The sequence below is a fragment of the Glandiceps talaboti genome, chromosome 11 (assembly GCF_964340395.1).
Source record: "Glandiceps talaboti chromosome 11, keGlaTala1.1, whole genome shotgun sequence".
Lineage (NCBI taxonomy): Eukaryota > Metazoa > Hemichordata > Enteropneusta > Spengelidae > Glandiceps > Glandiceps talaboti.
The window spans coordinates 3,367,130-3,394,870 of record NC_135559.1 but is presented as its reverse complement, the minus strand read 5'-3'; the positions used below and the strand labels follow the sequence as shown (position 1 = coordinate 3,394,870).

General features: G+C 34.7%; 3 protein-coding genes across 3 annotated transcripts in view; 2 read left to right on the top strand and 1 right to left on the bottom strand.

Annotated features, from left to right (window-relative positions):
* LOC144442203 (glypican-6-like) overlaps positions 1-9,205 on the top strand; it is a 71,327-nt gene extending 62,122 nt beyond the window's left edge. Inside the window, exons 6-8 of the mRNA XM_078131485.1 lie at positions 2,851-3,122; positions 3,577-3,752; positions 4,523-9,205. Coding sequence (XP_077987611.1) covers positions 2,851-3,122; positions 3,577-3,752; positions 4,523-4,731 — 657 coding nt within the window. The 3' untranslated portion in view covers positions 4,732-9,205. The remainder of the gene's footprint in view (positions 1-2,850; positions 3,123-3,576; positions 3,753-4,522) is intronic.
* A 1,902-nt stretch (positions 9,206-11,107) lies between these two features.
* LOC144442242 (ras-related GTP-binding protein A) lies at positions 11,108-19,502 on the bottom strand. The gene is made up of 8 exons (XM_078131525.1): positions 19,370-19,502; positions 16,579-16,678; positions 15,917-15,983; positions 14,908-15,130; positions 14,354-14,572; positions 13,800-13,891; positions 13,223-13,338; positions 11,108-12,592 (listed from the first exon to the last, which is right to left on the bottom strand). Exons 1-8 carry the CDS (start codon positions 19,391-19,393, stop codon positions 12,501-12,503), a joined length of 933 nt encoding a protein of 310 aa, XP_077987651.1. The 5' UTR covers positions 19,394-19,502; the 3' UTR covers positions 11,108-12,500.
* A 252-nt stretch (positions 19,503-19,754) lies between these two features.
* Positions 19,755-27,741, top strand: part of LOC144442178 (dedicator of cytokinesis protein 9-like) — a 121,462-nt gene continuing 113,475 nt past the window's right edge. The window contains exon 1 of the mRNA XM_078131450.1: positions 19,755-19,921. Coding sequence (XP_077987576.1) covers positions 19,808-19,921 — 114 coding nt within the window. The 5' untranslated portion in view covers positions 19,755-19,807. The remainder of the gene's footprint in view (positions 19,922-27,741) is intronic.

Genomic DNA, 27,741 nt, shown 5'->3' with positions numbered 1-27,741 from the left:
TCTAGTGTACGCCAAACGTGACAAATCTGTTCATATACAGGAATGTAGTAGAAATTCCCTAAATTATTTTGTAATTCAACATGGAAAGTTTGTATTTGACTGTTTGGTTAACTGCACCCTCAAAAATAGTCCAGATCTGACACAGTTTTTTTCTAAAAAATAAACTTGCGGTCTTTTCCCTGTTAGTCAAATGCATACAAATGATCTGTTATAGTAAGACATTGTCACAGAAGAAGACTAATTTTGCTTTAATTTTGCTGATTTTTAACTTCTGACATTAAATTTATCCAGTTGTGTGTACAGAAATGATGAATGAATTTCTTCACATCAGGGTAAAAAGAAAAAGTGAAAGACAAATAGTATAGGGTAATGTGGTATGGTTTATTGTTTGTTTCAGGTTATAGTTAGCCCATTTTGTTCTCGTAAATCTATTGTAAGTTTATTTTGTTCCAAAACTAGTAACAGTGTAAGCATATAGAACGCAGCCATAAAGTTTGAAGAGAATGTTTCAACTGTACACATCCTCTAATACCCCATACTTGTATTCAAAATGGGGAAATTTGTAGCTGGTATTTGAGCTGTCATCATGGTGGACTTTGTTATGTATTGTTTGTAGTTTTAGCACCATTAATGTTTGTAATAGAATACCATAGAATGCTGGCTCTATTAGCTGTGACCCCCCAAAATACTGCAGTTGATCATTACTACCTCTCATGTCAGGGTCACAGGGAGGTTAATACATGGAAGTAAATTACATGCTTCAAAAATGTCCCTGGGAATATAGCTATCAAGTCTGTGCATCCAGAGATGATTTGTTGGTTGTTGTAATTTGACCAGATTTATATTCTGTAAGTCTCAAAGATTGCATTACTGGAATGAGTTTGTCGGATGGGATTTCTTGAGGCAAAGCCGACATTGACAGCCATCTTGAATTTATGTCATGTTCTAAGTCAGGTGTAAAATTTACCATACTGTGAAAAATGTGAGGAAGTCAGAAATTGCTTGCATTCACAAAGACAGACATTCTCTTGGTGGGTGATTTGTCAAAGTAGAAATGAAATTATTTAGAAGAAGTCCATTTCCTGTACAGATTGTGTTTCAGTCTACAGGATTATGTACACTCAAAAATTTATTGAATTTGCCATTAGCAAATGGGGAGTAACAAATTTGAATGTTGAAGATTTCTTTACAAATTTTTCTGCCTGTTGCTAAACTGGAACTTTATTTGTGAAAAATGTACAAAATCACAAAAATATTTCATTGTGAATTGTGAAGAATTAGTGGAAATCATTTTGTCTCAATCTGATACAGTTCTAGTCTGGAATCCAGTCATGAAGGCCCGGATTTAGCTTTCTATTTTGTGCTACCACACCTGGCATTTTGCGAACAACCTATCGCTTTAATGATGCTACAGTCTAAGAACAGGTTTGAATGTTATAGCAAAATACCAGGTGTGGTGGAGGGAAAAAGTGAGAGAATAATCCCCACATGACTAGATTCATAGGCTAGTACAACAAATCCCCACATGACTAGATTCGTAGGCTGGTACAGCAAATCCCCACATGACTAGTACAGCAAAATACCAGGTGTGGCAGGGAAAAGTGAGAGAATAATCCCCACATGACTAGATTGTAGGCTAGTACAGCAAATCACCACATGACTAGATTGTAGGTTAGTACAGCAAAATACCAGGTGTGGTAGGGGAAAAGTGAGAGAATAATTCCCACATGACTAGATTCGTAGGTTAGTACAGCAAATCCCCACATGACTAGATTGTGAGCTAGTACAGCACTTGAGGTGAAAAGAGTAAGGGAATCATTTATATAGGTATGACAGGAACAAGAATATGTTTATAATTCCATCCACTTTTTCAATATGAATGTTTTGGAATGATGAAAATGCAAGTCACATCGACAGAATGAAAGATGGTATATTTGTAGCTATGATGTATCATAGTATACAGAGACTATGAAATAATTATTGCCAGACAGTAAAGACAAAGCTAAAAAATCAGACAATTTATTAGTAAAATGATCTGTAAGAGAAGAGAAATTGTGATAAAATCACGGAGCTGTCAGATTGTTGAAACAGTGGCGAGTAAATGACACAGACAGGTCAAATTGAATTTGCTAAATTACTGTCGGAGAACGCGACAAAAGCGATAACGGTTTAGAAGAATTGGGTTAATGAGCTATTAGAATGGACAGGAGAATTTTTTGAATAGAAGTGTATTGCTTTTGTCTGATTGAAGGCTTGTGCTGTGATTTGCTGTACTAGGCTTTGATGGCTTGCCGCAGGTAGATTTGCTGACCCTATTCTTTAGCACAGTCTGAACTGTTGTTCAGCGGAAAGACATTATGTTGAATGAGTCATGCCATAGCCTATTAAGATCTCACCACTAGAGGGCAGTAAAACATCAGGGGGTTGCATTTTCACAAGACAGGTGAAAGTGGCTGTTCTCTGTTAATGAATAATTAGATTTTGTGATCAGCCAATTGAAATTGAAGTTACAAACTGGGTTTGTGATCAGCCAATTGAAATTGAAGTCATACACAGAGTTTGTGATCAGCCAATTGAAATTGAAGTACGATAGTACAGGAGTACTATTTAACCTCTATGGTGCGTGCCACTGACAAGATAACACTAGTCTAAACCCATGGGATTCAAACATTGGGGTTTAAGTATCACCTAACTGCTTGAAGGTAAACAGTACAAGATAAAAAAATGACATCATAAATTGTACAAAGTAGTATGTGGACATTTTAATATGAAAAAATATAAAATTGAAAGTCATAAATAGTTTTCTGTCATAGTTTTAAATATATTTTGTGTTTTGTTTTGTCATTCCAGGTTTTTAGTGGTTGTGGAAACCCACAGTATGGCAAGAGATCTGCAGATGAATTTGAGTTTGATCCTAAAAGACTCCAGCCTAAAGGAAACCAGCCCCGTCCAACAACTGCTGCAGGTACCAGCTTGGACAGACTCGTACGCGACATCAAGAACAAAATCAAACTAGCCAAGAAATTTTGGTCCAATCTGCCATACACTGTGTGTAATGATGAAAATATTGCTGCTGGTGTTTCAAACGAAGAAGATTGTTGGAATGGAGAAAACAAAGAAAGGTATTTTATCATAAGTGTCTATGGAAATGTATTCCAGTGTTTTGTGTAGACCATTATAGACAAGAAGATGCACAAACTTGAGTAACACCTTCTGCAGTCAGAAATGTATGTAACACCTGCAGTCAGAAACCGGTGTTGTAACACATTCTGTATTCAAAAACTGGTGTAACACTTTCTTTAGTCAGTAATTGGTGTAACATGCTGAAGTCAAAGTCGGAAACTAGTAACGTGACCTTCAGTACTCGGATATACCTTCTGTAATCACAAACTGGTGTAACACATTCTGTAGTTGCTGGTTTTCATCACATCAAGATAGTATTCAGAAATGATGAGAGAACTTGGCATTCTTGTTATTTTACTGAAGAAGAACAATGTATGCAAACTTTTTAGTTCACAACACAAAATGGTGGCCATGGATCACAACATACACTCTTGACATTTGTTTCATCAACAGATATAAGGAAGATATTGTGGCTGATGGTTTAGCCAACCAACATGACAACCCAGAAGTTGTTGTAGATTCTACCAAACCAGATATAGTGGTTAGACAACAAATTGAACGACTTAAGATGATGTCTAAAAATTTGGAAACAGCGTATCATGGTCAGAGTGTCAATACCATTAATGTTGGTAAGTATTTGTGTCAACAAGAAGTACTCAGTTATTGCAACAATATGCATTTAGTATCCATGTCGGAATTGTGAAGTATATTGCTAAGATAACGATAGGGATAGCTAGGCAAGTGGATAAGCATTCAAATAATGGATGCATGGATACCTAGCAACAAGATCACACTCATAGCAACAGTCAAATGGTGATGTGTGAAGCAAAGATAACAGGGATGGATAGGCAAGTGGATAAATATTCAAAAAATGGACACATGCCTAGCAACAAGATCACACCCATAGCAACAGTCAAGTGATGGTGTATATTGTAAAGATAATAGGGATGGATAGGCAAGTGCATAATTATTCAAAAATAATTTAATTTATGCCTAGCAACAAGACTATGCCCATAGCAACAGCCTAATAAATGGTATATATTGCAAAGATAATTTGTTGAATAGTAATGCAAGTGGATAAATGTTTTAAAAATGTACACATTATGTGCCCAGCAAACGAACCAGGTCCATAGCAACAGCAAAAACCCAGTGGTGTTTATTACATGTAAGATAATATTAATGAGGTGTAGTCAAACATGGAGATATGAACACAAATGTACATAGCAACCATGGACATACCCATAGCAATAAGAAACGAATTGTCTTATGGAAAGATTGTGTCTGTGTGTATGAACCAACTTGTCCTACCAATCTAACTCTCTAAAGCGTTTAATTTTGCATTGCCTATATCGTACCAGTTGTGCTATAACGCTGTTGGCATTATTTTTTTCTCTTGCAGTGTATGATTTCAGTGGTTCAGGTAGTGGAGGAAGCGGTGACCAACCAAACGAACCAAATAGGGGAATCATAGTAAAGGCCACGGAGAAAGATGTTATATACCGACCTACTCCTCCCAACAAAGGTGGTTCTGCCTCGCTACTTCATATGCAAACAATTTCGTTATTGTTGTGTACAATTTTGTCAATATATCACTATATTGCATGTTAGCTGACTTGTAGTACACGATAATTGATGATGTCATCCAATCTTGCAATGCCACTGAATGACATCATCAGTATCAAGCTTTGTTATGAGTATGATCATGTCATCATGTTTTGTGTGTGAAATATGATGACATCATCAATTTCTGTGTATAATGATGTATTTTTTATGTCATCATCTGTTTGGTGAAGTACTTCACCAGAACTTGGAGATAGCATGTACTGGGGTGATTTCAAATAATTGCTTAGTCTACACTGTGAAATATGCAATATAAAAACGAATAAGACAAACAATAAAGATATTTTGTTGTGGTAAATGTCACCAAATATGCCTAGCACACTAGATCTCAGTGTACCAAACAATTTAGGCTAGGGTTCAAAGGTTAAAGACCAGAGGTCAGAAAACATGGACCTGATTTTAACAACCATATCTATTATGTAGAGTCACTCACTCGAGTCACTGACCATGTTGCAAATACCCCAACATTTTAGGCTAGGGTTCAAAGGTTAAATACCAGAGGTCAGAAACATGGACCTGATTTTAACAACCATATCTATTATGTAGTCACTCACTGACCATGTTGCAAATACATATTTGCCAAAATTAGACGTTATCCATTGTAGATGTTTGTGGTATGACTCAATAATGTATACTAGTAAGTTGAATCAGAATTATGTATGTGGAAACAGTGAGTGCCTGTATCATTTGAGCAGCAAACATTGGCAAAGGAACCTGTTCTGTTACTTTTATTGATGTTTTTATCTCGATTTACAAAAATGGAAATCCCTTCCCAATACACCTTTTCATAAGTGTGCCCTCTAGTGAGGCAATGTTGCTATGTTTTAGGTTGGGGAAACATTCATTTATCATTACTTATAGTCTTGAAACTAGCATGACTTGCCACCACTTATTTGTGCCACAAGAGGGCAGTGTTTATGAAAAGGTGTATTTGGTTTATGTGAAGAGCTTGTTTTAAAGATCATTGTTGCATGTACATTTCATCTGGTTGTGTAGTATAAATATACCACATAGTGGATATCAAACTTTTACATTTCATGTTCACATTTTCATCACATTTGGTCACAAATTTTAAAAATCACTTCAAATCCAAATCCAGTCAGAGGTCAAAGATCAAACACCAGCATTTGTTGGATATTAATGCTAAATTTCTTGACCCTGACACATGCTGGAAAAGAGTTTTCAAAAAATTGTGACTGTTCCAAATTTATTAGTCGTGTTTGAAAGTGTGGAAGTATAATGATGACATCCAAAGGTTAAAGGTCAGATTGTAAGAACAAACTCTCACCAATTCTCATTATTTGATCACATGATTGAGATTTAGGTGGAGACCATTCACTTCTTGAAGCTTGTAAAATGATGTCATACAGACTGAAAATCTGAACAGTTCTTGCTCTTGTGTGAATCAGCAAATACTCAATGAAAAGTTGTGGTGAAAACACAAATTACTTCAAGAGTATATCACATTTACAACATTTAGTGGTGACAGTAAAGTGAATTGTTAAGGTATTCAAACACTGAAGGAGTCATCAACAGAGGGCGCTGTCTCATTGCACAGTTGTGTCACTGTTTGGGGGCGCTGTTTATAGAAATGAGTATATACATGAAAATGCATTGTCTGGTTTTAATATATCAAGTGTGTATTTACACCGAAGTACAAAGTTGAGTGGAGAGTGTCTTGTGTATACCATTTTATGTGAAAGTGAAACAGTTAATGTGCATAGGATAAGGATTTTAGTTGAGAGAATGTTTTTAGTGATAATATATCATTTTCAACAGGCTTCAGTAATACAGTAAGTAAGAAAGAGTATTTTAAACTTTGTATGTTGTCAGTTTTTTAGGGCCAGCCACAAACTACATACATCAGATGGTCTTATGCCAGAATACTTAATTTAAGGAAAACAAATAATTCAATCGAGATTTGTGATTTGAATTAAAAATCTTCGAAATAATTAACATTGAATTATGTTTACATACCTCTGTGTTGTCATTTTAGATAAATATGTTCATCTATTTTTGTATTATTGCCACATTGTGTTATGATTTGTCATGCTGCTCAGGGTTATTTCTTTGTCCATATTTTAAGAAGAAGAAAATTTTATGTTCCTCTCATCGTCATACTTAAAATTACAAAATTTGAAGAAGAAAAAATATATATCCGTAGGTCAGAAAATCATTCCATAAAATGCACGGAGAGAAAAGGAAAGATGAATGGTTGGTAAGGCAGCTTGGATTTTTTTTTTAAAAGTAAGAATGACAAAATAAAAATAACTCGTATTATTACAAACATTATATAAAAACTCAAATTTCTAGTGACAAATTAATCAAAAGGGGTCTGCGTACTTGAAACTTTGCTTTGAAAGAATTTGTAAGGTAAGCAGAGTTGGCCTCATATGAAGTGTTTTAGCACAAATTTGATGTTCGTTGAAAAGATCATGTCAGCAGATATTTCAGAGAAAAGTGTTGTTACTGGATAATGTGTTGTTTCCAACATTGCTGTTGGACCTGTATATAGTAGAATTACCATCGTATTAAGTGCTGCACTTGGGTTCTTTTTATATAAAAAAATAGTAAAAATTGTGATTCTTTTAAAATAATAGCCTAAATTATTGCATAGAAAGTATGGAAGACGGAAATGGTTCATGAAAGTTTCATCATTTGTCAGATTTGAATTATCTAAGACGTGTGTCACAAGAAGCCATTTTGGAGGATTTTTTACCCAGAATTCAATTTGGCTATCCGGTGATTCAATATGGCCCCTGGCATTCATTATCAGATTTTCAAGTGAAACTAACAAACAGCTCAAATACGTCATTAAAATCCATCATTATGTTAACATTTGTACAGAATATTTCTAATCTTCCAGGATGTGCTTATGCAACTAGAATTACTGAAATACCAAAAACCAAACCAAAAAAAGTTAGACGTATAAAAATGGTGAGAAAGACGCATGTAAATTGTAACTTAAAGTTGATAAATGAAGGCCATGGTAGATGTAACAAGACTCTTTCGTCAGCATATATAAAGATGTTATGTAGATACCAATACCATTGTAGAGTAAAATAGGAATCACGTTGTTATTTTCAAGTTTTTCACCGTCATAATCAGCTTGAACTTTAGAATAATAGCAAGGTATGTTTTTTTTTTGTATGTATATAAACAGTTTTTTTTAAGTATAAAAGAAATTATTGAGTCTTCAGCCCAATCATGGTCGTAGCTAAACTGCCAGGAGAAAGTCTAGAATTTGTATTCAATTCAGGTGTTTTATTTTTAGCTTCTTTTTTCTCCTCTACAGCTTTCATATTTGCATGTTTTTTATTCTGTATGATCTTTGTCGATATTTAGTCTAGATTATACTGTACGACATTTGTTTCCGTTCAGCTGGCCCAAGGGGAGTTTATGTGATTCATGGTCGTAGAAAATTAAAAATATTTCCCGTATGTGAGGCTTATTTCCCGCCTGTAATTTATTGCATCAGAAATGTCTGATCAGAGGTTCACTGTAAGGACTTATTATTCAAAGTAAATTAAAAAAATATTCAAATTATGTAAATTATCTGATGAATATGCAGATTTCATTACAGATATAAACATGTGGGTGTTGGTATGCAAATAAGCATCCCTAAATCATATCATGTTACTTATTCATTTATTCTAATTTATGTAAATTTCATTTATATTTTGTGACTGGAGACTGATGAAGCAAAAAGCATCTTTTTGGTCATTTCCTGTGATATTGACTTTGAAAAAAAGACAGTGGCCAGTTGAGCTCTCAAATTGTTTTACCCCTATATGTTTATAAGGTTCCTAAAGTACTTTAAGTTGTATTCAATGGAACATTCTATTCAAGCAATTTTAGGGGTGTTTCTATTTCTCCCCATTGACTTTTATAGCAAAGAGATCTGTGATATGATGTCAACAGTATCTGTGTATTAATATGTGATGTCATCAAATAGTGCTGTGATATCAGAAATTTTAGTGTATTGCACTGCAGTATGATGTCATCACTTTCTGGGTATATGAACAAGTTGTTCACTTCTGTACATCACAATGCAGACATAAAATAGTCAAAAGGGTACGATTTGTTGAACAGTTTTTCGAAAGTGCTCTTTGTAACCGTTTTCCAATTCTGTTTGAGCCAACCCTGTATACTATTATCTCCAGAGAACTGAAAAAAAAAAGAAATGTAAAAGGCACGTTTGTTTAGTTAGGAAATACAATGTAGTAGATAGATAGATAGAACAAGAACAAGGGTGGCCATTTTATTTGACCAAGAAATTCCAATAAACTCCTGTATGTCTGTATTAATGTATAAGTGCTACTGCTTTTGTTTCAGTGGTACGTTTGTTTATGCCATTTACCTTAACAGATTCTAGTTGAAGTGGACCAGTCAGTCGAAATAGTTACTGTATTCATTTAAAGTGTTCTTTGACTTGTTTTATTAATAAACAAAACCACTTTATATCCCACCAAATGTTTCAATTTGTCTTCATCAGTTTGAGTTCTTATATTGGTATGTTGTAGCATAGATGTTAGAGAGAATATCTTCAAATGTCTACGATTTATAGCTGTTATGTGTCTCTTTTTATAGAGGCCTTACAGATGAGAATTGGGTATTTATCTTGGATTTTTAATTACTAAAGTAACTGTACTACACTTTTTTGTGTAAAAAAAATGTAAAACGTGTGTCAAGTCCTTGTATGTAACTTGATCCATTGCAAAAGTTTAAAAAGTGTAACATGTTTGTTACTGAGAGGTGATATCATCAGTAAACACCAGGGTGCACACACTTGGTAGTTGCCTTGTCTTGTAACACTATCCAATGTATTTTTGTATGATATGGCTGCTACGATAGAAAATAATTCAACTTTGAATATGTGCATTTGTTCATAGGTATCATTTGTATGTATTTACATGAACTTATTCAAACACAAAATTGATGAACATATATCTCTGGAGAGAAGGAAAAGTAGACGACTCCTTGTATAAAGTTAATTGTCTATTCATTGTGGCAAATCAATTGACTGCTTATCAGTATCCAATTTGGTCCTACAATCTTCAAATACTTTTACTATACACTTCCACAAGTGTAGTGAACTTGGAGAACAACTTTGAAACCAATACTAATAATCTAACCATATCTAGGTAAACATTTTCGTTCTTTTACTATTTTGTCAAATCAGCTGTATTTAAAGGTAGCCATCCATGAATTGATTCACATTAGGTGTTTCTCCTTAGATTGAGGGAGCTATTCATTGTAGACACTATATTGGCATTTGGCACGCTTACCTGCATAGTAGTCATCATGGTGTTACCTCATCATAACAGCTTGTGTGTACCTGTGTGTGTGTTTGTGTGTGTAGACATTTGATTTATGTAGATCTATATTCTCAATACTTTGACTCAATTCATACAAAACAATTGCCAGAGTTTGCCAAATCACAACTGACTTTCTTCATCAGGGGAGGGAGAGCTGTTTACTGTGTTATAGGGTTTATTGAACACGATATTGCAATGATCTCTGATCACTTTAAATGTCACTGGCCTTCAGAGAGCAAGAGAAGGGGTATGATGGATGATACATGAAAGAGGTGGGAAATGTACAGGTGGGAACCATACATATTTCTGACACGAAGTAATCGTTACTGTAAATGCTATTATGTTCATTACAGAATTTATATGTATGAACGTTGGGGACGCTGTTTACTAGGTCATGGCATATGGAAGTTTATAATACACCGAGTGATAATGCCGTGCCATGATTCGCTAGAATCAGTCACGTGATAGGAAAATAGAATGACTATTTCCCTAGGGAAATAGTTCCATCAACTTTTACATGGTCACGTGACCACCGCACGCTCACAGCAGGTCAAAATCGCAGCTTCTGACGATGTCGTCAGCCACCGCGAGTTCACAGCACGAGGTATATTACAAAACACATATTGCCCGGCCTATATTCGGGCTATAGCACCCGTTCATTACCCCCTCGTGACTGTGAGTTACCAGAATCACATGCATGTGATTCTGGTAACTCACAGTCCCTCGGGTGTAATAAACGGGTGCTATAGCCCGAATATAGGCCAGGCAATATGTGTTCAATACATACTTCCATGGTCATAGCCAGACGGTTGAACTGGCCTGCAATGAGTTTTGGCCTGACTGGTTAAACATATCAGCATTCAAAATTAAGAAAGAAATATCAGCCATACTATGCAGTCTTGAGTGACTTTTCTGTATAAAATAAGTTTGAATGTGTTTGAGTGATTGCTATATAAAAGTGTATATACTCATTTACAAAATACTACCGCAGTACACATCAAAATCGTACTCAAAAAAGAAATAAAAGTTTTATTCATTTCAAAAAAAAATTGTCTGATTTTACAGAGTTGTACATTTCATAACAGAATATGATTACGATAGAAAGAAAGGAAAAGTAATGAAATTTGTTTGAAAAATACCTTCACAGACATTTCCATATTACTTTTTATTTCACAAATTCACATCAAACCCCCTCCCCACCTCCCCCAGCCTTGTAATAATTTAAAGATCAAATATGAATGCATAAAAGTGTCAAATTTTATATGAAGGAGGCTTGGAAGTTTTCCTATTCATTGTAGACATTACAAAAGGTATCTTTTCCACAAGAAATAAACTTAGTCTAGTGAAGCGTAAATGAAATACTAAAATAACCTGTAAATCTTGGACTCTTCTCAAAATAAAGTCAGCAAAGAATAAACTAGAATCAGGAATGTCTGAAACTATACTAATATAGTCCATGGAAAATACAAGTGAACAAATACATTACGTATTCTTTGTACCTACTGTTGAATGTGAAATACACTTTTAAATAGACAATGCCCTCTAGTGTTACAGTTTTGAAATGTTAAAGGTTAAACATCAACTGAATGAGTACATTTCTGATGTGAAAGATGAAAATTAAACATTTCAGTTATGGCATTTCACTGTGCAGCATGAAAATTAAAATAAGTCATCTCATTAAAGTGCCTCTAGAGGGCGACATTTCAATCAAACAAGGGTTGCGTTTAAGAGACAAAACGTTTTGTCACCATTACGTCACAGTGGCTCGCTTCCTTGATGAACGCTACTGTATGTGAAAGACAAAATGGAGGTATACTCAAGTAAACAAATTCTCTTTACCATAGGGCAAGATAAATTACTAAACTACATTGTAGTATGTAGCCATTTGTTGGTTTAGGTCTCTTGAACTGTTCACTGGTGTTTTGCCTTTTGAACATGCCCATGGTGTTACATTGAATGCACCCATGGTGTTACATTGAATGCACCCAGGGTGTTACATTGAATGCACCCATGGTGTTACATTGAATGCACCCAGGGTGTTACATTGAATGCACCCATGGTGTTACATTGAATGCACCCAGGGTGTTACATTGAATGCATCCAGGGTGTTACATTGAATGCACCCATGGTGTTACATTGAATGCACCCAGGGTGTTACACTGAATGCAACCAGTGTGTTACACTGAATGCACCCAGGGTGTTACAATTTAACACATCCATGTTGGTACATGAAAATGTATGTATCAGGGGAGCGCACTCAGGGCGTTACATTGCATTAATATTGTACATAACATTGAACACACTTGGGTTGTTACATGAAAATATAAATGCTCAACACTTCATCTTCTGTATGTATTACTGCCATACTGACACTTGAGGGCGGTATGTAATCTTAAGCAGCTACTCATGATTCAAGTACTGTTTGGTCCATCCAATCACTCACTGTCCACGTACCATTGGGCCATCAAGTCTTTCTAACTTCTCAAAGTGTTTTCTAGCATTCTTGATGTTAATAAGGGTAGCTGCTGAAGCTGTAAAGAATAAAACATTACAATTTTAGTAATCAGATAAACCCCAATGTTGGAATCCCCCAGTTTTGGCTTAGAGTACTATCTTGTCAGAGGACCATTCTGGACCAACTTTTTCTATAGCTCTGTCACGGAACTGTTTCTCATGCCCACATTTTGGTCCTGATCCAACATCCTCTAAATGGAAATCTTGAAACAGTTTTGACTTCAAGTATTTAAAGTGTTACCGACTATGAATGTGTGTTTTGGTAATGAATATAAAAAACAAAACGCTGGCCAATCTCAGTTTTCAAACATGATAGAAACAAAGATTTGTCAATATCAATACCCCAAAATGATACAAGATTCATTTATGACAGTATGTCAAATCAATTTATAAATTTGTAACAAAACTGCAAGTGATTTCTTTGAGTAAACTCAACAAACTTTCGATATCACCTCTTCAATTATTGTACCATCATTCATACCTTTTATTGCATTAAAAGTCATCAGGAGTGATTGATCTGATTTTGTACTAGGGACATGATTATGGACTATACACTATAGATTTAACAACTTCACAAAATAAAATGAGTTATTTCTTGATGAAAATGAAAGGAAAATCTTCATTATAGAATTGTGAAAATAACTTACGTATGGCAGGGTCTGACATGATGACCATGACATAGGTATTAGATGTAAACACATCAATAAAGGCTGCAAAGTTAGAATTTCTAACTTCCATACTTTGAAATGATGCTGCCAATTTGCTGTAAATAAATATAACAATGTTGGTTAATCATCAAAATCAACTATTGTGAGTAGAGTTCTTCTGAAGGTTATTTTGAAGTTTGTTTTATCTCTAGCACTAATATTCCAATACATTGTGATCAGTAAAGACTGGCATTCCAACAGTCTACATATACAGCATGTATGTACATATAACAAATATGGTACAGGCTATAGAACATTTGAGCAAGATGTAAAAAAACATTGTGCCACATAATTGGAAGTTTATAGTCTCTCTAGCTTGGTAGTAGATGTCACTGTACTTGAAATCTAACATGTGCCACCTAATTGAAAGTCTATAATCTCTCTAGTTTGGTAGTAGATGTCACTGTACTTGAAATCTAACACATTGTGCCATCTAATTGAAACTCTAAAGTCACTCCAGTTTGGCCATACTTGAAATCTTTCTCAGTATAAATGATGTTCACGAGGCTATACTAACCTACAACTAAGTTTAAATTGTTTGATGATGTTACTGATCTTCTCAAAGCGATGGACATCTCTGTGTGGCTTTCTCTGACAATGAGATATCACCTGTAAAATATAACACAATACTATGTTTAGCTTAGCAATGACGACAATAGTCGATTTTCTGGTTCCAAGATGCATTGTGTGAGAGCATGTCACTATGTTGTTACAGTTAGTCTTGGTTTGTGTTTATTGCATTTGAAATAACATTTTCATCAGGAAATTATGGAAAGACATGTTGACCTCTTTAGTTATGAGTTATTTTATAGAACAAAGACTAAACATCATCATGGCTGAGAAAAGAACTTTCTAAAAACAGAAATAACTGTTTTCAGTTTATTTTTTTTTTTAAATGGTAGTTCATATAAATGAAACCATCTTTCACACTTCATTTTCACACAGACACACACAGACACACACACACAGACATACACACACACACACAAACACAAACACAAACACAGACACACAAACATATACACAGACACAAATTCTGGAGATAGCGACACCTGATTAAGGTTTACTTACAAGAAAGGTAGCTCTTTCAAATAGAAGTACCTCATCAGCATCAATAATATCAGCAAATGATGCAAGATTAGTTTCTAATTGTTGTACATTTGGAATAAGTAGATAAACTATAGACGACCAGGCTTTGTACAAGGTTTCATCCCATATTGATGTACGGAAACATGTACAATCTAAAGGTTTAGATAACCGTCTCAAGTCGTCTTCCCTTTCCCTGAAAATCTACAAAATAAAGGAAAACGTTAAAAGTAAAAGTAAGATAATAGAGGTTCCTATGACATGATGATTGCCATGGCAACTAGCTGATCATAGCAAGATAGAGAAGGAAAACTCTAACGCCGGTTTAAATAATGTTATGAAATATCATGAAATCATTAGTGGTGGTTATAGGGGATGAGGTGGGTCAAAAAAATTGTAAAATTATAAAATATAAAATCGGACATTACAGAACTAGGGTCATCTTGACAAAATATACCCATCACTCTCTTCAGATCCTTAGACATGGCAAACAAAAATTGCATTGTGGGTAGTAGTGAGCAGTCTAAGAATACACCTACCAGTTCTCTTTGATCCTCCTGTACTAAATCCATTTTGTGAATCAAACAGAACACTTTGGCATCCGGTGAGTTTTGTAGAATAGCTTCTAAACATGATTGGTAATAGTGCATATCTTTCTCTAGTTCTCGACTTTCAACATCAAATACATAAATTAAGACTTCCACATTACGGAATATGTTATCCCTTTGACTGGCAAAATAATTCTCCATGAAAGCCTCTTGTCTAAAATAAATAAATAACAAAAAACATAAAATAGCACTTGATTAGTTTATAGAAAATATCAAAATGTTTGCTCTTGTTCCTTGAAATAGAATTTTATTACCAACCCCTTTGAAATGTTGTTTCAACACAAACTTGAAAATTGTTACTTGAAATTTTTGACAGCACACTTCAGTTTCTGTCAACATATTGACCCACTATTCAGACCATATGACCTTATGGACATGTGAGCCTAATAAGGGGTCATAGGTACCTGGAAGTTTGTATCACCCTCTGTCTCTGTTCAATGAAGATTAAAATGTCTTCATCTTTCTACTTGGCAAACATTAGCCTTGAGCCCAGTCATATGGGGATTATTGGCCCTCATCTTTCACCTATCACCTGGCATTTCACTAGTGACTTTCACTCAAACCTAAAATTCAATTATAATTTCTAACAGCGACAATTGACTATGATAGTCATGTTTACATTGTAAGCCCCCACCCCCACCCCCCACGTTCGTTCTAATCACATGGTGATACAATTGATGTCATCTCACGGTGAAAAAGATTTAAACAACCAAATAAGAATTTGTGCCTGCTTTCTGACCAACTTTAATTAAGTAATGGACTACTAGCAAAGTGCCTGGCATAGGGGAAATGTGACAGCCAATGACCCCCACTTGACTAGATTCTATGCTTACACAGACATTTACTTTCACAAGATTGAAAAACAGGCTGACCTTCGCTTCTGACCATCCATTATACCTCTGGGAGTGACATTTTGAAAAATCAGTGTCTATTTACTTACCCTCCACAATCCCAAAGATTGAGGACTAGGTTGCCAAGGAAACGTACATGAGAATGCTCCACATCAACTATAATACAAATAGAAATTTATAGCATGGTTATTTCCTGTGGTTTCATAATTCTAGTATTATATGACCTTGATATGAATCCTTTCACAGCAATCATCTTTGAAACTGAAGGACATATGTCTATTCAACTGGTGGGAACAAATGTACAGGCAGCTTTGACATACATTGCATTCTTTGTAGAACAGTTGTATGTAAGTTTGTTTTCTCAAGATAAACACTGTTGGTGTCACTAAAGCTGAAGTTGACAAGAAATTTAACATGTTTAGGTAACAATAGAGACATTGTAACTTTATTCATTACTTACATGAAACAACAAATGTCTTCTTTTTTAATTAATTTAAGACATTTTTTCAATTTTATTAAAATGAATAGAGCATGAACATTATATTACACTACTGTTACAGATAGAAACAGTTAATTGTATGCTGTTGTCATCTTGGGTCACGTCAGGTCAATCCATGGATTTTTCCCGCTTTACAAGGACAGTCAACTGAGGACATCTTGAGAATCATACAACTTAGTGCTCTTTTAGGTTCAGAACGTAATCAAAAACATCCAAGATTATCAAAAATACTGCAAGATTACATTTACTTACTTGTTGCACCTAACCTTCTGGTATCCCTGGCAATATAATTAGCAAAGATGATGGATCGCATACTGGTTTTACCAGATCCACTCTTACCCATCAATAAAACCTGTATAAATATAAATTAACCTTAGGTTAGTATTACACTTTTATTGACTCTTAGGATTTCAGTATTACTGGGTTGGGTTTTTGTGTAGTGTGGCAGATACTGTTGAATACAATCACATAGGTAGTAGTAGGTAGTTGAATAGTGTGTGTAAGATAATAAACAATGCCAAATGCATAGGTTAATTAAACACATGCTATGGAAACCTTCCCTTTTCCAATCATATCCTGCACACACACACACACACACACACAGACACAGACACAGACACAGACACACACACACACACACACGTCCATGCACACACATCTATGTGTGTCTGTGTGTATATTTGTGTGTGTGTGTGTGTGTGTGTGTGTGTGTGTGTGTGTGTGTGTGTGTGTGTGTGTGTGTGTGTGTGTGTGTGTGTGTGTATAAGATGATTAACAAAGGTAAGGTGTCCATAGCATGTGTTTGACCTGTGTATGGAATCATACCTCATGATGTATGTGTAGAAAGTCTTAGCTCAGTTGTATATCACAAACAAAACTTTTCGTTTTTTATTTCAGTTTTAAAATTTCAATGGTAAATTCACAAATTTTTTCATTAACCATATAATGTATCAATTACAAGTAATTTTATCAATTGTTTTCTGTTTATATGTGAAAAATTAATGAAAACTAGTCCCTAATAAAACCCAGAAAAATGACTGAATGTATAACACAATGGTTGATAGGTTATCAGACTGAGATACCTACTAGTTCTTATTTTATGTCACACACCATAAATACAGCTTGTACACCCTGACTTTCCTATCGTCTAATTTATGGCGTTGTTGATATAGTCATTTTCTATGCATTAGTATTTTTGTTGTTGTTTTAATTCAATGAAATACATTTTGCTTTCATTTACTGTAACTCTGTAAAATCAATATATAATATTACTAGTCAAAAGACTTAGCTATCTGGCTTGACATGCTGGCCTTGGCAAATGACATTGGTGAGATCTCTCTAATGTTTATGGTTAGGCAAGATGGCAAAGTCTTTGGCTAATTTACTGTTACCACAATACTTATCTTAGGATTTACAAAGGTTATAACGCATAAGCAGTGCCAAGTTTTTAGCATTGGGTTTTCAATCTGTTTTGGTCGATGATCCTCATCAGAATGACAAATTCCATAGTTACAGTTTGAACTACTTGTGTGTTATAACCAGTGTAAGTCATGTGATCTACCAAGTTGATCAACAAATTTTGGTCATCTATGTAAGATTTACATAAACATAATAGGGCCTAGAGGGGGGGGGGGGGTAGCCATTGATGAAAACTATTGTGATGATAAGTATTTGGAATCATAACAGAGTTGAAAACATTCCAATACAGAACAAGCATTCCAACAGCAAAAATGCTAGTGAAATCACACTCATTTTTTTTTTAATTTGTGATATGAATGAAGTAAAACAAAACAGAGCAGCTGATGTCGAAATGATAAATTCATGAATGAAATTCGTGCTATCCTATAATATTTCACAGTAGATGTAAATGACAAGACATGAAGGGACTTGACCCTGGAATAACTCAAAAGGCTTGGATTCCATGTTAAGTTTGTTTTATGAAGTCTGAAGGATTTCAAATTTCCACTGGGTTTGTTTTCTGTCATAACTGTTTTCATTCACTTGTGGATATAATCTACTTGAATACATGGGCCCATATTACCCTGTAAACTTTATAGTAACATTGAATTTTAACCAGTTTTGTCACTGACATGGGTTCTAAAATTCGACAGGAAGTAACATTTTCATTTAATTAAACAAACAAATTTCTACCTGAAATGTAAATGAAAGTGACAGGCTCGACAAATTTAAACCATATACATTACTTCATTTACTTTAACATTGCACTGTATTGCATCAGTTTCTTGCACTGTGCACATATCCCATGTAAATGTAATGTTGACTGATGAAATCCAACATCAGCCAGGCTTTCATGAAAAAGGTTTAAGAAACGTGAGAATGTGGCAACCTATAATGTCGGCTCCTTATAATGTCAACCACAGCAATAAATGTGTTAGTATGGAGATCAATGAGTGCTGATACTCCCACATACCATTGCATAGCCACTGTGAGAAAGTAGTTTACATTTGGATTTTGTGTAACTTTACTACACACCAACCTTTTTCTTGTTCGACACACGATTTCTCGACGAACTACGACGCCTTGTTCCATTTATGCTGGTATACACCCGAGACATTTTGGAAATGTTGTTCAAAAACTAATTTCAGATCCGCTTTTTTGGAAAAGAAGCTTTAGAACAATGGGTAGGATAAGGTCACATGCGAATCACCTGATGAGATCATAGAAATTTCGTGACGTAAACTTCAAGAGTCCCATAAATCTCTCAAAAATTTCACTTATATTGGTGGCAATGAGGAGGAGCGTAAAGATCGGTTGATAAGAAAGTGAAGTATCCGTCTGGTCACTTAAAAACAACATCACGTATGTTTCTGTGTGTAGGATCTGGGATAGCATGTTTCCCGGCTTCCCGGCGATAAGAGTCATCGGGGTTTTCATCATTCGGATATAGGGCTTCGTTCGGTCACTCACCCTAACATGCCTAAAGTGGTGGGACTTTCCCTCGGTATACCTCTTTCCGTGAACGATCTGTTCCTCAAAAAGGTGAAAGAGCCATATCACAAGTTACGTATCTATCGACACCTACCTTTTTCTTCATTTTACTGGACATTTTGATGAGGAATTAACCAGAGACGATCGCTGTTGTCGGTAGACTCGAACTTGTTGATGTAATGTCAATCTGGACGCACAGACTGTCATGTGATTATTGCTCCTATTTTCCCAAGATGCAATGCTTCCTGTGAATTTTACTCCCTAAGCCAAGATAATAAATTATATATTTATGGATAGGTCTTAGATGTGCAGGTATTCTCGAAAAAATAAGCGCAATAAACTTGCAATTAATCATTTAACTTGCATTGTAGTCCCTTGAAGCATTTCTAAATGAAAAATATGCAAAAGTTACCCCACCATTGATTTTGGCACACCTAGGGAGTATTTTTGAAAATGGCGACTTGAAGTCGAAGTCTGAAGGTGAAGTTTCCTCCTCGAAGTTTTTGCTTCCCAGACGTAATTAGATGCCAAAATGACTACGGAACGTTCGCATGTGAAACTCAGGATAAATTCCGGGTATCAGCGCCAGACAGCTAAACAAGTGCGCGAAAGCGTATCCGCCGTTGTGAGAGAAAGCCGAATTTTGGTAAGTTAAATGTGTAGTCTGTGTAACTCAGTTGGAGGTGTACCTCTGCAGCGCGTGAACATACTGGAGTGGGGTCGGTAATAATAAAGTGGTTTAGCAAAATTTATATGATATTCTTTGAATCTAATTCTCAAATCGGTCCATGTATACATTAATTATACCTTGCGTCGATAGTAGCGGTGACTGGCTGCACTTGTGATTCAAAGCACTGGTGTAGTGAAGTGTTGTTTTGCATGCAGATGTTCCACCACGGTGCCCCTCCCATACTTGACTTTGCCCTAGGCCGATCCGACATTTTATGACAACCTTTTTTTAACTTTGCACAATAATTCATAAAGACTTGTGTAGATCAAAAATGATTTCCAAAAACAATAAGAATGTACTGTACATGGAAAAAATAATATTGTGATCAAGGTAGCAAACCATAGACCATACACCCATTGTTGCAGTTTGTATATCCCTAGGCTATGTGTTGCATTTTTCCCTTTGCTACAGAATCTAACATATCATAGAGAAATCGATGTTTCCATTTTGGTAGTGTGTTACGCACTATTGATAATTTTATAATTGTTTTACCAAGACATTGTATGTATCTTTGCTGACATCATTTGATTAGCTAACTAAATTTTAAAGTGAACATGAATTCGTTGAGAATAAGATTTAAAATTCATACACAAGAGCAGTGGCCTTTGATAAACATTTTCACACACACACACACACACACACACACACACACACACACACACACACACACACACACACACACAAGGGCAACACAAAAACGTTACCAGATTTCCCCAAAACTGTCAAACCTTGATTGATGTCCAGCTGTGGATAAATATAAATGTTACTAGTAATTGCTATTTTTTTTAGCTCCTCTAAACATAAATGAAAACATTTTAACAGAAATTAATCTTTATAATAACTGTGTATCCGGTGATAAATAATGTGAAGTCAAAATTATTTTGTTACAATAATTCTCTTAATCAAATTTGTACATGTGTGTGTATGTGATTAGAGTGTGTGTGTACTGGTTCTCAAATAGTACAGTGTTGTTTGTTCTATAGGTGATGTGTGAATACAGTGCATGTTCTGTGTCCTTTACCGTTATTATCTATACTAGTCAATTCTTCATTCTGCTCCCCCCTCCATCCATATTTCATCCTACTGTTGTACTGATGAAGATACTAAACTTTTAATTTTTGTATGTAGACTTTCAGTGCATTTGTTTGTATGTCTGTCAAAAAAATTATCAAAGAGAAAAGTCAGAAAATACCAAAATTTAGGTCATTCCACTGACACTACAACTGGCCATATCTTTCTATAAATTTTTCATTGTCTGGTGCATATATTTACTTATATATGTAATGTCAATGAAAGATACTGATAGTGATAGTGAATGGTTTGTGTGGAGTTTTAGTGAGGCAAGAAGATATCGCTATAAAGCTTTATTTATGGTTATCGGTTGAAGAGGAAGGACATATGCATTTAATTGGCAGACATGTGTTTTACCAGAGTGTGTTGAAATGAAAGCAGCGCTAGCGAAAGGACAGTGTAATTGAGTAACCAAAGTCTACTTTTAGAACTTTTTAAGTGTACTTCCTTTCTGTAGAAGTTCTCACATTGCAAAATGGAATCCAATACTGATGTCAGAGTGAAAATGTTACACTGGAGTGTGGAAAGGAAACATGTTATTTGATAATAGTATGATATAATTTAAGACTTTGTTTCCTGGTGAGACTTATTGACTCGGACTGTATAAGTCTGCATTGGCCATTAACCTTTAGATTTAGTCAAATATTAATACTGTTATCCAAGGTCAGTACAATTATTTGTTGTGTTAACCCAGAGTTCTCTCAAAACCATCTGATGACCTGAGAATGAATACTTTTGGACTCTCAAGTTAGATCAATCTGATTAAAATCTGATGTGGTCAGAGTGGCTTGGTTTCTTAATATTTACCTCTATTTTCATCACTTCGCCTAATTTATTTTCAATGTTGTTGTTTTGGGTGATCACCAGCTTTCCACTAAGGTAGTGATCACCAGAACAACAAAATAAAAAACAAGTGCAAAATGATGGAAATAGATGAAAACAATGAAAGAAACCAAGCCACTTTCATCACATCAAATTGTAATCAGATTGGTGTTAGGTGTAAAATATTGTAATCAAAGAGTCAAAGAATGATTGAAAATAATCCTGCATTTTCAACAACATCTTGTCAGCATTGTCAGGGATAACACTGACATCTGCTCATTGTTATACAATAGGCTCCTTATAATACTAATGAGATGTTGGTAAACATCTGAGATCGTTCTCAAGAATTTTCTAAATGTTTGAATAGCAGTACTTTGTGTTTAACACCTACTAACCATTTATTTTTAAGTGAAGAAAAGAGAGGATGAAATAAATTATTGAAATTCAGTAGTATGAAGATTGAAATATCTCTCTACATGTAGTCTTGAAGAACTAATGCTACTACACTATTTCAGCTATTCAAACTGCAGCCTACCTGTAGTCTTGAAGAACTAATGCTACTACACTATTTCAGCTATCCTAACTGCAGCCTACCTGTAGTCTTGAATGACTAATGCTACTACATTATTTCAGCTACTCAAACTGCAGCAGTTCCATTTTTTATTTTTTATGTTTTTGCACTCGTCTTCCACAATATTTATTTATTAATTAAAGTGAGAAGAAAACCCAGATAGGCTCTTGTTGTCTAGGCTCCAAAATGAAAACAAAAGTTTAAAATTACCAGGGGGCACCTTTTATCATTTGACCCATCATAATAAATTTTGGTTTAACTTTACATGATAACATGATATTGAAATAGAAATAATTGGTTTGATACATGGATATTACAATTCTGTACAGGTGACATATCATTTTAGACCTAACAAACCATTAAGACTGATTAGTCAGTTTTTGTGATAGGAATCTGTAAACTACACTCCTTGTCTTACAATTAGGAATAATCAATTGACATAAATCATAGCAAAATGGTCTTTATGTGATGTGAATTTCTAAACAAACTTCCATTTTGCAGTTATAAAAGAGTAATTTACATTGGCCAATATGAATCCGTAGATAAACTTGTCAATTACAGTAATATGAGAGAAGAAGAAAAAACAAGTAGAATAAAAGTATTGATAAATCTAAAATACAACATGTGAACTGATTCCTTTTGTTGATTTTTTCTAATTTGAATAATTATTGATTGCATTGATACAAATTGACTGATATTCCTTTGTGTGTTGTAGCAAATGTTCTTGTCTATAAATAATTTAAAACCAATTAGTGTAGATTTCTGGTAATGTGTATTTATTATTATACCAGCATGGTAGATACTAGTATTAAGTTTCACTGACAATCTAGTTCTGTGTATCACTGTACAGTAGTAACCAGTATGGATCATGTATGTAGATAATTTATGGCTCATCATAGATTTAAAGCCCATACCCATATTTTTTCCATGTCATATCATCATGTACACAATATATAATATCAAAGAGTGTACTTATGCAGTAATAGTAGGGTTTACAGCAGTTTTTGAAATGTCATCAAATCAATGTCAGTAAAATAAATATCAAACTTTGAAAAAAGCTTATGTCGATAAAAAACAATTAGAGTTATTTATCAACTATTTGTCTGTACTGTCTAAAAAGCCTGTAATAAGTACTGTACCAAAAAATGTACATTTTAGTGCCATTAGGCCTGGTGAGAATAAGGATACATGTTAGGTTGAAAACTTGGGAGAATCTACTTTATCATGCATCCCATGTACACTGCATACTAAGATTTATGTACATAGAGTACCATTAGATGCATATTTCATAAGCTATAGCAATGATAGATCACCTTGACTTTTACAGTATACTTCACAACCCACAGGAGAGCACTTTCTACAATTTTGTCTTTGCCTAAATGACTTGAACTCCCCTGTGAACATCCTAAGGGTCAGTTGACATTTAAACTACAATGAAGTATGCCAGGTTGTTGCCTTCAAAAATTGTTGGAACTCTAAAATTGTGGTCTGAATGTGTTTGTCAGGCATTGTAGTTCAGTTTAACTGACCTTGTTGCCTGGTATCATGTTGTTATCAGGTCATAGGGTAAAGGTCAGTGTGGTATGTGGTATCTTCAGTAAACAAGCTACCAGTAGAGATAACAGGACTGATACCATGGAAACCACTACCATAATTTGTATACGAAGGCAGTTCTGCTATTACTATGACATACATGTATTAAAAAGGCCAATTGTAAAATAGTTTTGCAGACATACAGGCTGTATAATAATATACTTGTATGCTTGCAAGTAAGGTCAGTGTTTTTGCTGAGGTAAGATACAAATGTGCCATGTGTTGTTTAACCTTAGTTGAGAGTATGGCATGAAGGTTGTACTTGTATCTTACAGACTGGCCTCATGGCAGACTGTAACTAAGGTACTGTAAGATGCATTGTGTTGTTCAGCCCTAGTTGAAATCGTGGCACTAACGTTGTATCTTACAAGTTACAGACTTGCCTCATGGCATCTGACATAGATACATCTCGTTGTTCAGCCTTAGTTGATAGCGTGGCATGAAAGTTGTATCTCACAGACTATGCTGCATGGCATATGGCATAGATACATTTTGTATGTCCTGATACAATAAGTAGGGTACTTGTAGCTACTGTAGCAGTGATTATATCTATTGAGTATACATTCTGAATTATAGTGTTGTTGATTTATACCCTGTACTGCTACTGTAAGTACATGTATGTAAGCCTAAGGTATGTCCATGCATGCCTGAATGCCATGTACTGTTCAAGTACAAGACTGACTTAGTGTTGGATGGAATTACTTATGAACACACAGACAGGATTAGTGTACATAGTTGAGGCTATCCATGGCTCTTCTCAGGGGTGAAGGGAGATCTTGGAGATTTGAAACCATGGTTAGTCTCTAGTCTCAGACAGGATTTACTTGATTTACTGTTACTTCGGTAATATCTATATGGAATCTATGGATTTTGAAATATATTTAATAGTGGTTAATAAACTTCAAATTAAAAAAAGAAAGAAAGATAACTAAAGTAGGGTTAAGATAAGTGTAAATAATGCATGATATAGATTAACAATTTGTTGTTTGTAAACTGTAAATTTCTGTTTCTCCATTCTTGCACACCAGAGCTGTTATTTCTTCCGCGACACTGCGATTGACAGCATGTTTTGGACAGTGCCGTAATAGAGGCAGATTTGTTTCACTTTCTTTGGTTGTTGTAGAGTAAAACAATGTAATGTACTAATTATGGAAGAAAACCAGAATTAAATTAAAAGGAGAAATATACAGTTTTATGTTGAAGAAAGTTTGAAATTATGACCTTTATTGACATACTAAAAGTTGAAGTAGATGATGCAATGCAAACAGCTTATGTTATGTTGTTCACGCTAACGGACTCATATATGATTGATGTTCATTTGTTTATTTAAAACCAGTACAACAAAAAACATGGTTGTTGTGAAATATGTGAACATTCATGACAAGCAACAGCTAGTTCTCCTGGTATGCTGCGACAAAGAATTCATTGTATGTTATTTGTTGAATGGTATACTGTGGTGTGATGGCGGTATAATGTAAAAGTCATCTATATATGGAGTCAACTTTTCGAAAAGGGTATAGAGTAGTGTGTTTCTATTTACTTCCATGTTTCTCATGACCCAGCTGACTCCAGATTGTATTTATAGAATTTAATCAAAAAATATTTTTTTAAATTATGGCCACTATGTCTGGATGATCAGAAAAATATCACAACACCACTTTCTTTTATCTGCTCTCCTGTTTTTATAAATATAATAAAATTAAAAAAAATCTACCTACCCCACCTATTCTAAAATTGAGCGTAATCTGAACCACACAATTTTTTTTTGTTAGGACAAATATAGAAATAAGTATGGACATGGTAGACTTGTTTCTGTTTTTAATTCATAACTTTCACTGTCATTGCCAAAAGCTTCCAACATTGTGATGTGTACCTGGTACTCAATGTTTTGCTTCACTAGGTCAAGAGATGATATGAAGTCAACATTTGTTTTTGTTTGGTATGTAGTAGCTTTACAAACAATGTTTGTGAAGTGAACCATTTGTTTTCATTATAGCTTTATGTGGGTCAAGGGGAAGAATTTAAAGTTTAATCTATGCAAGGAGGTCATTGGTTGAATGCTGAATGTTTCATACTTCTTGGTTGTATACATACAATGGTGCCATACAGCCAAAGGAAATGAACATTCAAAATACAAAATACAATAGAGAAATTAAGTTTGCCAGCTTTTGATATCCTACAAAGAAAACATTTATGAAACTTTGAGAGATATATAGTATATTATATAGGCACTCTCTTTGTGACAAAGTCAGTAACTGTATGTTGTGTTCACATCTGGTCGTAAAATGATGCCGTACAACCAAAGGAAATAAACATATACAATAAACTGAGCTTACCAACTTTTGATGACCTGGACAGTTTATGAAACTTTAATAAATTGAAAGCGATCTAGCCACACTCAGCCAAGGCAAGGTTATGGCAAGGTTAACAAGGCTCAGGTTATGGCTGAATGTTAAAAATGGCCTTAAGAATGGTGCCATACACCATACAGCCACATTCAAGATATAATAGAGAAATTAAGTTTGCCAATTTTTGATATCGTACAAGGAAAACTATTATGAAACTTTATGAAGGTTATGGTATACATTAGGGGAATGATCTAGATCTGTCTCTCAGTCCATTCTGTTCCAAGTGTTTGTCTCTCTGTGTCTGTCCATCCACAACAGCAGGTAGTGGTGTGCAGTGTGCCCCCCTAAGCCAATGTGATACGCCACTGACACACAATTTCTAGTGATTCACCAAAATTTGGTGTTCCTCTATCTCTTTCTATAAGGTGACTTACAAGAAATCCCAGTTGCTATTGTTTTGACCCACATCAACAAAATTTGGCTATCATTAGAGGGCAACACTGGTGGTGGATGTCATATCTTTGAACAGAGAAGACTGTCTTGTTTCAAGGTTGCTGTTATGTATTTATAGAATCATAACTTTTGTTGACATGTCAACTATGATGTGAATGCATGTCATGTCATGTCAATATTTTGTAGAAATTGTTTAAGTTTTAATTGTGAGAATATTTTCATATTTGCATTCAAGAATATTATTGTTTGATTAAATACTTCATCATAAATGTCATGGCATGGCATGTAGGTGTAAAGTCATATTCACATATTTCTTGGGGATAATATGTTTATATTTTGATTAACATGTTTGTTAATGGTTGTCAATAAGTAAGATCTACCTGAGTTCCCAACCCTAACACTTCGGTATGGTATCAGCATTTTTGTTAATGGTGGTAAGGCTGAGAAAAAAAAAATTGTTTGGTTCCATTTTAATACTGGCCCCACCTAGTTTTTCACTGCTGACCCTGAACTTTTTTTACATGTTCGAGAAATAAATTATATAATCGCGAAAATTGTGAAGACTTGCCAGAAATAGTGGATGCGGAAACTGACATCAGCTTAAAAAGACAATATAAAACTGTTCTTCCAATCTGTAATGGGTGTACATATGATGGGAAGAAATCATTTAGAAAACACATAACTACCTGACCTAGACACTCACACCTGAAATAAAAAAATAAATAAAATATCTACCTACCCCACCTATTATAAAATTGAGTGTACATGTAGTCGGAACCACACAGTTTGTTTTTTTATGCCAAAGTACATTGTAGGTAAATTTTACCCAAATTCTTCACTCATTTTAATTACAGTAAAGAGTTCAGTACCACTGTATT

Coding starts and splice junctions, on each gene's coding strand:
- LOC144442242 (XM_078131525.1), bottom strand. CDS start 19,393: ATGTCCAGTAAAATGAAGAAAAAG. Junction 15,131..15,916: donor AATCTTTGGGATTGTGGAGG/GTAAGTAAATAG, acceptor TATTTATTTTAG/ACAAGAGGCTTTCATGGAGA. Junction 13,339..13,799: donor CAATTTAAACTTAGTTGTAG/GTTAGTATAGCC, acceptor ATTTATTTACAG/CAAATTGGCAGCATCATTTC.